General features: G+C 48.6%; 1 protein-coding gene across 2 annotated transcripts in view; it reads right to left on the minus strand.

The window, feature by feature from the left end:
* Positions 1 to 2,571: 2,571 nt before the first annotated feature.
* IL6R (interleukin 6 receptor) overlaps positions 2,572 to 12,872 on the minus strand; it is a 58,420-nt gene continuing 48,119 nt past the window's right edge. The window contains exon 10 of one of the 2 annotated variants that reach the window (XM_039460259.2): positions 2,572 to 7,329. In XM_039460259.2, the coding sequence (XP_039316193.2) occupies positions 7,083 to 7,329 (247 nt within the window). In that variant the 3' untranslated portion in view covers positions 2,572 to 7,082. Of the gene's footprint in view, positions 9,273 to 12,872 lie in introns of both variants that reach the window. The other variant, XM_074390067.1, reaches the window with a different exon arrangement.

Genomic DNA, 12,872 nt, shown 5'->3' on the forward strand with positions numbered 1-12,872 from the left:
ATACTGAAAAACTATTCAAGTTGTGGATTGTCACCAAAAAAAAAAACAACTGTATGAAATAAGACATGACTGAACTGTTGTTTTGTTTGCTTGTTTCTTTTTTGAGACGGGGTCTTCCTGTCACCCAGGCTGGAGCACAGTAGCACAGTCATAGCTCACTATGATTGAACTCTGGGCTCAAGCAATCCTCCTGCCTCAGCCTCCCGAGTAGCTGGGACCACAGGCAGGTGCCACCATGGCTGGCTAATTTTCTTATTTTTTGTAGATACAGGAAAATGTCTTTCTCTTTTCTCATTATTTTTATTTTTATTTTTATTTTTATTTTTGAGACAGAGTTTCGCTCTTGTTACCCAAGCTGGAGTGCAATGGCGCGATCTCGGCTCACCGCAACCTCCGCCTCCTGGGTTCAGGCAATTCTCCTGCCTCAGCCTCCTGAGTAGCTGGGATTACAGGCACGTGCCACCATGCCCAGCTATCTTTTTGTATTTTTAGTAGAGACGGGGTTTCACCTTGTTGACCAGGATGGTCTTGATCTCTTGACCTCGTGATCCACCCACCTCGGCCTCCCAAAGTGCTGGGATTACAGGCGTGAGCCACCGTGCCTGGCCTATTTTTTCTTATTTAGAGAAAGGGTCATGCTATGTGCACCAGGCTGGTCTCAAACTTCTGGCCTCAAGTGATCCTCCCACCTCAGCATCTCAAAGTGCTGGGATGACAGGAGTGAGCTACTGTGCCTGGCCTGTTTTGTTTTTTAAGTGACGTACACCTGCAGAAGATGGGAACTTCCGTAAAGACACTAGAGATTGGGCAGTGTTTGAAAGATGGCACCACAGGCCCCTCATCCTGGGGCCCCCTGGCTCCCCACTCTGCCTAAGGAGTTACTCTGAGTTCCCGTCCCAGCCCTTGTACACAGCAGTGCTGCATTTGAACCTTTCTCTTTTTTTTTTTTTTGAGACAGAGTCTCACTCACTCTGTCACCCAGACTGGGGTGCAGTGGTGTGATCTTGGCTCACTGAAACCTCCACCTCCTGGGTTCAAGCGGTCCTCCTGCCTTAGCCTCCCTAGTAGCTGGAATTACAGGTGTGTGTCACCACACCCGGCTAAGGCTGGTCTTGAACTCCTGACCTCAAGTGATCTACACACCTAGGCCTCCCAAAGTGCTGGGATTACAGGAGTGAGCCATCACGCCCAGCCTTAAAGGCCTTTCACCTCACCAGCACACCTCTGCTACTGCAGGATGGCAAACACTGTTTCCTGCCCCTGCCCTATAATTCTCGGGATATGTAGGAAGGTTTGGTTGCCTTGTGCCTCAAATGCTTTCCTAGGAGGCTGTTCCAATTACTGCCTGTTCCTTGCCGTCCTCTGCAGAAACCACCATCTGCTCTCCCGAGTTCTTCTGGAAAGAGCCCCGTAACCATGTCATCCTACCAGCGATGTCATGAAGAAAGGGAGGCAGCTCCCTCCACTTCCTGGCTCCAGTGCCCACTCCTGTACCCCCTCCACAGCCCACACGGCCTGGCCACCTGGGTGACATCTGGTCCCTGCATTGCTTTCTGCAAGACAAGGACCAGCCTCCAAAGAGGAGAGCCTGGTGTCCTGAAGGAGACGGCAGCCGCTGTCACCTGTCCTGTGGCTTTCCTCTAACTGCCCAGGTGGGGGCCCAGAGGTGGCGCCGCTCACTCCAGCTTTGAGTGGAGTTACATAACGTCCAGGCTTCCCTGCAGCTTTCTCCTCCCCATCCCTGAGCTGTTTACACAGCAGCTGTCACCCACAGAGTCCGCACGATGGCTTTTCCTCTGGAAGATGTGGATGGCTGTGTCCCAAGTTTTTCCTACCTAAGATCCTTTTCATTAGGGGATGGATTCGGCCTATCTGATGATCAAGACTTCAGGGTGGCCTTTGTGATACTGTTACACCCCCACCCAGGTCCAAAAAACAGTCTTCTGACAAGTAACAGCCCTTCCTTTTCCTTCCCCACCTGTCCACCACCATGTGATGTAAGCATGGCAGGAGCCCAAACACCCCTTCCAGAAATCCCAGGACTCATGTGGGAAAGACTTTCATAATTAACGCCTTCTGAGAAACTACTGCTTCCTTGAACTTACCTACTTTTCTTTGAGAGGTCCTTTAATCCTGCATTAAGGGGATACCCCCAAGAAAGGTTCTACTGAATTACCCACCCTTCCTCACTCCCTTCTCATTAATCATCCAAGCCTTTTTTTTTTTTCTTTTTTGAGACAGAGTTTCGCTCTTGTTGCCCAGGCTGGAGTGCAATGGCGCGATCTCGGCTCACCGCAACCTCTGCCTCCTGGGTTCAGGCAATTCTCCTGCCTCAGCCTCCTGAGTAGCTGGGATTACAGGCACGCGCCACCATGCCCAGCTAATTTTTGTATTTTTAGTAGAGACGGGGTTTCACCATGTTGACCAGGATGGTCTCAATCTCTTGACCTCGTGATCCACCCGCCTCGGCCTCCCAAAGTGCTGGGATTACAGGCTTGAGCCACCGCGCCCTGCCCATCCAAGCCTTTTTTAAGATGACCCAGGTGCCCAAAGCAATAATTACATTTCAAGTGTATTTTTAAAAATTATTTATTCCAAACATTTACAATGTTCGCTTTAAATGCAAAATAACTGGTAAAAGGAAAAAAAAAAAAAAAAACACTGAAAAATATACTGACCCTTTGCCCCATATACAGACATCAGCCTTTGGTATTTGCTTTCAGGTAATTAGGTAAAACAAAGAGACAAACAAAAACTTGAAACTATTATTTCTCTCTAAGAAAACAGTGTAGAGTTGAGGTATTTAACAGATGTGATCTCCATCCAGTAAGGTCTCTCTGTGAATTAACACGCTTGCCACACGCTGTTCCGATCCTTTCCTCCTAAAGTAGGTTTTCATTTGAGCGTATGTTCATAAAGCTGACTATGTTCCTTAATAATCTCTAAGTTGCCATAGAAACTCCCTGGTGCTGGCGCCCAGCCACAAGGACAGGAGGCTGAAGGGCCTTTAGGGGGACCTGGTAAGGACCCTGAGCTGCGCCGCCTGCCCCTCCCTGCGCAGGCCCCCGCCTGCAGCTGCACGGGACAACGGGGTGCGGGGCTCTCGCCCCAAAGGGTCACGGGTTGCCGCTGCATCTCCAAATGAAGACATTTCTTCTCACCAACTCCACCTGGAGCTGGTGACAGCATCCTCCCCACCTGGGTCAGCCTTCAGAATGTGCTGTAAGATGATACAGCTCAGCGCCAAAGCAGCCAGGAAGACATTCCTGAACATTCTCCAGGAAACAGACCTATAGACGACAGCACTTCCAGCCTGCCCTGCGGGGCCCTGCGCACCGCCAGGCGGGCTTCCAGCCCCGTTCCAGCAGCAGATTCCACACCCTGCTGAGGCAACCACTTGCCTTTCTCCCAAGACAGCAAGGAGATGCCAGAGGCTTGGTGTGAGCTCAGAGCCTGAAAAACAAACGGCAAGGACAAGTCCCCATCAAGGCCAAGAGCTCTCCGAGTTACCAAGAGCCTCTCAACACAGCCAATGCTAGCCCTGGACATAGTTCTTAAAATATTTCATTAATGCTACAAACATTATTGATCATTTTACGTTAGATGTCGAACCAGCCTGTTTTTGACTTTCCCCACCCAGGAGGCTAAGATGTCTTATTTCATCTAAATGGTCTCTGTCCCAGCGTTTGACGTCTGGCTGCGTGGCGGACGGCCACAGGTGTTAGTCGAACAACAGCACTGCCGCAGAAACGCTGGTGGAAATGCCCCGTGGATGGAGACACGTGTGCAGTCGCCACAGATTAGAGGACAGAGAAAGCTTAGGGTGTATAGCTGTGTACACTGAGCCAGGCCTAACAGCCCAAAGAAGGCACTGTTTCTTCATTTACATTTACATTAGCTTATGAAAAATAAAGGGGGAAAAAAACCCTCTTAAATACAAAAAAAAAAAAGCAGTTCCATTACAATAATAATGAAAGCAATAACAATTTGGAGATCAAAGCTGCCTAGCTCTTGGCAATAATGAGCTATCTGGATTTCACATCTTCCGCCAGCGTGGTTCTGCCCCGGCTTTGGTAACACCACATGTGGGTAAAACAGTGTCAGGCATCAAAGAACCGTGGGCACAGAATCAGCTCTGTTCGTGCAGATCCTCGTTCTTAATATTTCCCTTTAACAGCAGTTTTGCTGTTCTCAAGTCTCAGAAACTTTATGTGGCAGGATGGGAGGGAACCACCATAACCACCTGCCTGCCCTTTTTTTTTTTTTTTTCCTTAAATGTTGTTGTTTAATAGAGACAGTGTCTGTGTTGCCGAGGTTGGTATCAAACTCCTGAGCTCAAGCAATCCTCCCACCTCGGCCTCCCAAAGTGCTAGGATTACAGGCCACTGCACCTGGCCATCCTGCTTGACTTTTTGCCAACTTAGGGGTCTAAAATCTACAGTCAAACCCAGCAATGAAAATCTTCAGCCTGCTGAAGATAGTAACAACTTGAACCTGACAAACTGTAAATAAAACACAGTCATTTTCATCCTTTGGCACCTGTCTGGTAATGGTTGTTTTTCTAAGAGAAAAGGTTTGTGGGGCCGGGCACAGTGGCTCACACCTGTAATCGCAGCACTTTGGGAGGCCAAGGCTGGCGGATCATGAGGTCAGGAGTTCAAAACCAGCCTGGCCAACATGGTGAAACCCTGTCTCTACTAAAAATACAAAAATTTAGTTGAGTGTCATGGCACCTGCCTGTAATCCCAGCTACTTAGAAGGCTGAAGCAGGAGAATTACTTGAACCTGGTAGGCAGAGGTTGTAGTGAGCTGAGATTGTGCTACTGCACTCCAGCCTGGGACAGAGAGAGACTCCATCTCCAAAAAAAGAAAAAAAAGAAAAGAAAAGAAAAGGTTTGTGGTCTGGTAAATTTTGGGGCCACGCTTGCACAGCAGATTTAAATCATATCCCCACTCTGAAATACCCTGATGAGGGCTAACTGGGTAATTTTCAAAGCTGGGACAGGAAAGTCAGCTGAGGCGGTTAATCACGGTGTAACTGCTAGATGTTCAGCTGTGCTTCAATTCTTGCTGAGCTGAATCAACTCAAGGAACTAATAAAAAGAGGAAGGCACCAAGGTAAGGGATTTTTTAAAATGGATCTCCCCTTAGATAGCAGAAAGCTCATGGTTTTCGGGGTGGGGTGGGGAATTTCTAGGACCCTGCGTGGTAGTTGTGGGAGGCTTCCTTCCCAGCACTGGGACAGGGACCAGACACCCTCTCCATGACTGCCTGGGGTGGGGTAGGCACAGCTGGCTGGTTTTTCCCTAGAGTAGAGAAGAAGCAGACAATTTTTCCACTTTTTAAGACAAAAACAAAATATAGAATGAAACCACAATCTCTAATAGGGAAAAATATTTTTTCTTTTCTTTTTTTGGGGGGGACAGGATCTCACTCGCTCTGTCACCCAGGTTGGAGTGCAACGGTGCGATCTTAGCTCACTGCCCGGCTCAGAGATCCTCCCTCCTCAGCCTCCCAAGTATCTGGGACTTCAGGTGCACTCCACCACACTCAGCTAATTTTTGTGTTTTTTGTAGAGATGGGGTTCCACTACATTGCCCAGGCTGATCTCAAACTCCTGAACTCGGCCGGGCACGGTGGCTCACGCCTGTAATCCCAGCACTTTGGGAGGTCGAGGTGGGCGGATCATTTGAGGTCAGGAGTTCAAGACCAGCCTGGCCAACATGGTGAAACCCATCTCTATAAACAAACAAACAAACAAACAAACAATCTCCTGGACTCAAGTGATTCTCCTGCCTCAGCCTCCCAAAGTGCTGGGATTAGAGGCATGAGCCACCGTGCCTGCCAGGAAAAAATATTTTTTCTCTTCCTCCTTTTTCACTTGATTTGGTTTTGGGCTAAACAAAGTTATGGTGCTTCCCCCACACCTAAGTAAGTTACTTCTATGCTGACACAGCAACTATTGGCTATTCCACCCTCTCGAGATAAAATAGTCAGCAGTTTTTTAAAAAACCGAGTTAAAAATGCATCCTTGCCAGGCTCATTTTTCTCTTCACATTGTCCTTAATAGTATCTTCCCTAGTTACCCAGGTTTGGCCGACAGCAAACAAAAGTGCAGTGAGACGGTTTTGATCTCGGCACTGACAGGAGCCCTCCCCGCTGCCAGCTCTCCTCTGTGGGAGGTGCAGCCCGGAGAACACTGGTTTTCTGGTCTTCGGAGGCTGTGATCGCCCGCGCAGCCCCCACTGCAGGGGATGGCGGAGACCCTGTGCCCTGCTCCCCTTTCCCCTCTTTCCCCCTGAGGTCCTGCAACCTGACGCCAAGGCGGTGGCCTCTGTATTCAGCAGAGGCCTAGGATTATCATTCACATTTAGCAAAATGCTAATGAGGAACTAATTAGAATTCCGTTTAAAAAAACGACCAGGCCCTGAGATACTGTATTATTCACCCACCCACCCTCAGCTGTTTTTCAACTGTGGGGAAGAAAGGGAAGAGACAGCTTCTTCCCCCGGCCTTGGTGGTTTCAGTAAAAGCCGTCCCCAGGCCTAGAAGAACAGAATTTGCGAAGGCACTTGGGTTTTAAGAGTTTGAGCTGGAAGATAAAACCCCTGCTGTGGGCCAGGAGCGTGCGGCTGGAGGCGGCTTTGGCTGGAAATTCACCCCACCTGCCTGAGGGTGCAGCTCGTGCAGAGGTTGGCGGGGGGTGGGCTGCCAGCCACTTCACACGGGGGCCTCACCACGCTGCCCAGCTTTGAGTGTCCACACGAGTGTCCAAAGAGTCTCGACACAGGTCTCTCCGCAGTGGCCCAAGTTCGCTGTAACGCCTTGAAGCGGGGCCTTTGGAAAGGGAGGTTTGAAACCGGAACCACCTCTTCCTTCTGAACAGCTGCGGCAGACTGACTCTCCCCGGCATAGGAACCTCCACAAGGCTCTTCTGTAACAGTGAAGCCAAAGGCCCCACGCCCCTGAGACAAGCTGGCGTGGCGGTGACAAGCATCTTCTGCTGAGCCCGTTTGGACTCACTCCATCATCCACAGGGTCCAACGTGCCTGACACCCAGCCTGCCGGCCCTACCCGGCCAGCTATCCGGGGAAGAAGTAGTCTCTGTTGCTGATGTCATAAGGGCTCCGTGGGTCCCTGGCATCTGGTCGGCTGTGGCTCGAGGTGTTGTCAGACCCCAGGCTGCTGGGGGACACCGGCGGGGAGATGAGAGGAACAAGCACTGGGGTGGGTCGGGGCCTCTCCGGAACCAGCTGCCCCAGAGAGTACGGCGGGTGCATGCTGGTCTTGCCTTCCTTCTGAGCCCGCCGCTTCCACGTCTTCTTGAACCTTCACACAAACAACCAAAGACAAACACACAGATGTTTAGCTCCCCCTGTGACAAGTCCACAGTGGAAAACACCAACCGCTGGCTGCCCTGGTGGCCTGGTGTTCCCAGGTTTTAGCTCAAAGGAGCAATAACTATCCCATCAGCTGTTTTTTTTTGTTGTTAGTTCGTTGTTTTTTGAGATGGAGTTTCGGTCTTGTTGCCTAGGCTGGAGTGCAATGGCCCAATCTCGGCTCATTGCAACCTTCACCTCTTGGGTTCAAGCGATTCTCCTGCCTCAGCTTCCCGAGTAGCTGGGATTGCAGGCATGCACCACCATGCCCGGCTAATTTTGTATTTTCAGTAGAGACAGGCTTTCTCCATGTTGATCAGGCTGGTCTCCAACTCCTGATCTGAGGTGATCCACCCGCCTCGGCCTCCCAAAATGCTGGGATTACAGGCGTGAGCCACTGCACCCGGCCTAGTTTGTTTTAAGATGGGGTCTTGCTCTGTTACCCAGGCTGGAGTGCAGCGGTGCGACCTCAGCTCACTGCAGCCTCAACTTCCTTGGGCTCAGGTGATTCTTCCACTTCAGCCTCCTGAGTAGCTGAGGTGTATGCCACCAGATTCAGCTGATTTTTGTATTTCTCATAGAGGCAGGATTTTGCCATGTTGCTCAGGCTGGTCTCAAATTCCTGGGCTCAAGAGATTTGCCTGCCTCAGCCTCCGAAAGTGCTGGGATTACAGGCATGAGCCACCACACCCAACCCGGCTGTTTTCATCACCAGGGATTTCACCATACTCTGAAGTAGGGTGAAATTCAGAGTATGGTGAATTTGGGTGAGTTTCCAAAACACTCCCAAGGAAATAGGTATGTATTGTATTGTTGGTCCAATTTACAAGTGAGGAAACTGAGGCACGTGTGGCCATGAGTGTCCCTTTAACACCCCAAAAAGTCACTTCACAGTCCCTTAATCATCCCATTCCAGAGGCTGTTCATTAGATACACATCATCAGTCCCAAATCCATTTACTTAAAAAAGAGAAAAATAAAGTATTATTTTAGTAGAGAAACAAAATGGGCCTCTTGGACTGGGCGCAGTGGCTCACTACATCTCAGCACTTTGGGAGGCCGAGGCAGGTGGATCACCCGAGGTTGGGAGTTTAAGACCAGACTGACCAACATAGAGAAACCCTGTCTCTACTAAAAATGCAAAAATTAGCCGGGCGTGGTGGCGCGTGCCTGTAATTGCAGCTACTCAGGAGGCTGAGGCAGGAGAATCGCTTGAACCCGGGAGGCGGAGGTTGCAGTGAGCTGAGATCAGGCCATTGCACTCCAGCCTGGGCAACAAGAGCAAAACTTCGCTTCAAAAAAAAAAAAAAGAGAGAGAAAGAGAGAGAGAGAAATGGGCCTCTCAGTCAAAGTAAGGCTGGCAGGAGGCAGATAATTTACAACCACCATGTGATAGCAGGAAAAGGGCCACATTGCTCCCTCAACAGCCCTGCTGTTCCTCTCACTCCCAATGCTGCCGACCTCCCCAGTTCTCCCCACGCCTCTGGGTCCACTCCCACCACACTGGTGAGTTCCCACAGACTCAGCCGTGGGCACCACTGGGCACAAGTTGACTCATCTGACAGGAAAGTCAGTGCTACACAGGAAGGAGATAGACATCTCTCTGATCACAGCTTCGTTCACAGCGCTCCACTCTGGGCCCAAAGCCAGGGCTCAGGAACTGAGAAAAGTCACTTGACAGCTCAAAGAAAGATGAGACGGTGACATGGATCTTCAAAGCCACAGTCACGTCCCTTCCTGAAGGGGCCCTTCAACTGTGCCGGGGTGGCCAGTGCCCCAAGCCTCAGCACCTCCCTCTTGCTTCCCACTTTGTGATTGGCATGCCTACTAACCCCAAAGTGGGAGCAAGATGGCCTCCCTCAATTCCATCGAAGATCAGTTACTCCAGGAAGGGCTGGGAAAGAGGAGGGGAAATCAATGTCAAAAACAAGATTTGGGGTTTTTCCTTGCGTTTCTTTTTATATCGACAGGTTATTCCTGTCCTTGTTATGATAAATAATTAATAGTTGGCTCTGAATCTGCCACTGGCTCTTAGCCTGGTATCCAAATGGGATAAACAATCTGCAGAATGTTACTTAGGGCTTCACCATTTGGACACCACACAGGAAGAGAGCCGAGCAGGACTGCTGACTGGAGCTATGCTGACTCATTGAATGGAGTTCTCCTGTAGGAGAGGACTGAGGAGCAAGGCATTAGTTACACCCTGGATTTCAAAGAATTCAGGAATTCTACTTCTGGGAAAAGAAAGAACATAGCAATGGAAAAAGATTAATGCACAAAGATGTTCAGCACAGTGTTGTTTATAAAAGCAAAGTAAGGACCGGGCATGGTGGCTCGCGCCTGTAATCCCAGCACTTTGGGAGGCTAAGGCGGGTGGATCACTTGAGGTCAGGAGTTCAAGACCAGCCTGGACGACGTGGCCAAGTCCCATCTCTACTAAAAATACAAAAATAATTAGCCAGGTGGCATGGCACACACCTGTAATCCCAACTACTCAGGAGGCTGAGGCAGGAGAATCGGTTGAATCCAGGAAGCGGAGGTTGCAGTGAGCAAAGATCGTGCTACCAACACTCCAGCCTGGGCAACAGAGTGATACATCTCAAAAAACCAAATAAATAAAAGAAAAGCAAAATAACACCTAAATAATTGGTAATGTTTGGGTGCCACCAATTAGGAGTAAGGTGAGGTTGACTACGAGAACTTGGTTTATCCATCCAACACTACGGCTTATGAAAGTGAGACTTACAAAGAATTTGTGCTCATGTGAAAGAAAGCCTATGTCACAGTGCTGAGTGTGAAAGGCAGGATGCAGGGCTGAGGGTACAGAATAACCATGGCTGTGAAAAAACAAATAAGAAACTAGGCAGAGGAAAAAGACTCAGGAAATTCGTCTAAATATTAAGTGTTCTTGATCTGGGTGTTGATTGTGAAACCATCTCCACGGGGTTGATGAAAACTGCACGCTGGGTTCTGGACAGAAATATATTCATAGTTATAATGAAGCATTAATCAGGCTGCACTCTGGCCCATTTCCTTGTTGCAAAAAGTCACGTAGCCGTAGAAACTAACCATCTGCATTCCTGTTGTTTCTGTACATGGGATTTCTGACATTAGGGTCCTAAGACTTTTGTTTAAGGATCACTAAAGATGCTTTTCAGAACTCAAATTCCAGCAACCAGTTTGAAGACCCTCACAGCGGAACGGCACTGGCATGAGAAGACAAGTTCTTACCTCTCTGTCGCAGGATTTCACCCTGCACTCTGCAACCAGCCAAATATCTCCATGCTTTGGCCCAGTCCAGCATCTTTACGACCCTAGCCCCAAATTCCTTGGGGAGCTGGATTTGAGGTTTCCTCCCATCTCCCCACTAAGTGACCTTATCATTAAACCTCTTTCTCTGATGCAACCTGGTGTCTTTGCATCTTGACTTGACACGTGTATCTCATGATTACAATGACATGGGCGTGTGCAATTCATGGTGCGGTCCACATGATGTGTGAACTTTTCTGTATGTTTGTTAGATGTCAATCACATTTACGTTTTGAAAATTAACAGTGGCCCCCTTTGGAGGACATATATTTTCTTCCATTTGTCATTATTAGCAAATCACCAGTAATAGTAACGTATCACATACATTTGTGTATGTGTGTATGTATATGTTTTTAAAGTCCCTATTGACCTTATTTAACTCATATGGAAGCAATCTCTGCCCTCGGTTTTTTTTTTTTTTTAAAGTAACCGAATGAGTAACCAAGAAAGGTGAGCTTTCCTTTTGAAATATTCTGAGGAGAGTATGAATCCTTTGCTGAAAATCATTAAACTCAAAGAGGGCTTTGAAACCAGCCAGCCTGAGGGTATCCAGAGCTGGCCCGGATGGGTATAAACAGGGCCTGGGGACTGGAGAGGAAGCAGGCAGGAAGAAGAAACCTGTGAGCTCTCTGCTGCCTTCTCTTGTACCTTGACCTCCACTTTTTATCTATTTCACATATTTGGGCTTCAAAACATTTTGTTTAAAGAAAAGATTCTGTAGCTAAAAGAGGTTTTTTAAAACGCTCAAAATTTTCACTGTTTTTAAGAAAGATATGTAGAAACCAAGATGCCACCCCTTACCCCAAAGGCCACAGACAGCACCCACTGCCCCCAGCCACTTCCATGGCCTAGGACACTGTGAAAGCCCCTCTGCCCACATCCCCCCACCCACCCCCTTGTGGAGATAGGAGAACTCTGATTTTAAAATACTGGAACGATACACTACATTCAAAACAAAATGGTATTTAAGTCATAGACATACATGTAGGAGGTCCTCACTGATGTTAAGGTCATTCTAGATAAATACACAGAAAAGTAATTCTCTACTAGGAGAATCCTATTTTCCCAGTGCCTGAAAACCTAAAATAAAGACAGAGAATCGGTGGGGGACAGGGACTAGGGTGGGAGGAATTGGCTTCTATAAGATGGCAAGCCTTTTTCAATAGCATATTTAAATTGTTAAAAATTATCTATGATTCAGAAAAAAAGAATGAGTTTTTTAAAAAAAGAGAAAAAAATCACTGATACTGCTGGAAAATATTTAGGGCAATACAAAAAATATAGTATAGACTGGCAGGACAAGGTTAACCTGCCCCTCACACTCCATCTATTGTAAATGTGGCCATCCCATGGTAGCCATGGTTCAGCCATTTTGGCAACCCAGAGCCCCACAGTATTTCTAAGTTTATACACTTTGCTGGATAGATAGGATTTGGGATATAGAAGGCTTCTTCATCACTTGAAATAACTGGTCTCTTTCCAAATAGATTTGCCTTATATAGAAGAAAAGGGAAACTCACTAGCCTAGGAAATAAATCCCCGGCAAGTTCTCAGTACAGGGCGCCGGCCCTGTCTGTGCCTGCAGGGACTCTGGTTGTTTAGCAACCAGCCAGTGTCCAAGCATCAGCAACAGAAGAGCAAACCAGGTCTGTTCCCAACCCACTGCTCCTCCATTAGCAGTGACAACACACCAAGATGGCACTGCATGGTAAGGGCCAGTGGTGGGCCGATGGGACCAGCTGGGCCCAGCACGTAGCCAATAGCAGGTGAGGACCATGGACAGGGACTCTCAGGCCTCCTGCCTCTTGCTTGTCCTAGGGCAAGTCATTTTACCTTTGGGGGCTGTTCCCTCATCTATAAAATGAAAGAGTTTGACTAGATGACCCCTAAGGCCCTAACAAAAGAACAGGAGTTTGGTTAGACTCCTGGCCTTATCCTTCTGTCACCCAGGCTGGAGTGCAGTGGCTCGATCTCAGCTCACTGCAATCTCCGCCTCCTGAGTTCAAGCGGTTCTCCTACCTCAGCCTCTCAAGTAGCTGGGATTACAGGCGTGCACCACCACGCCCAGCTAATGTTTGTATTTTTAGTAGAGATGGGGTTTCACCATGTTGGCCAAGCTGGCCTCAAACTCCTGACCTTAGGTGATCCACCTGCCTCAGCCTCCCAGCGTGCTGAGATGACAGGT

The sequence above is a fragment of the Saimiri boliviensis genome, chromosome 19 (assembly GCF_048565385.1).
Source record: "Saimiri boliviensis isolate mSaiBol1 chromosome 19, mSaiBol1.pri, whole genome shotgun sequence".
Taxonomy (NCBI): domain Eukaryota; kingdom Metazoa; phylum Chordata; class Mammalia; order Primates; family Cebidae; genus Saimiri; species Saimiri boliviensis.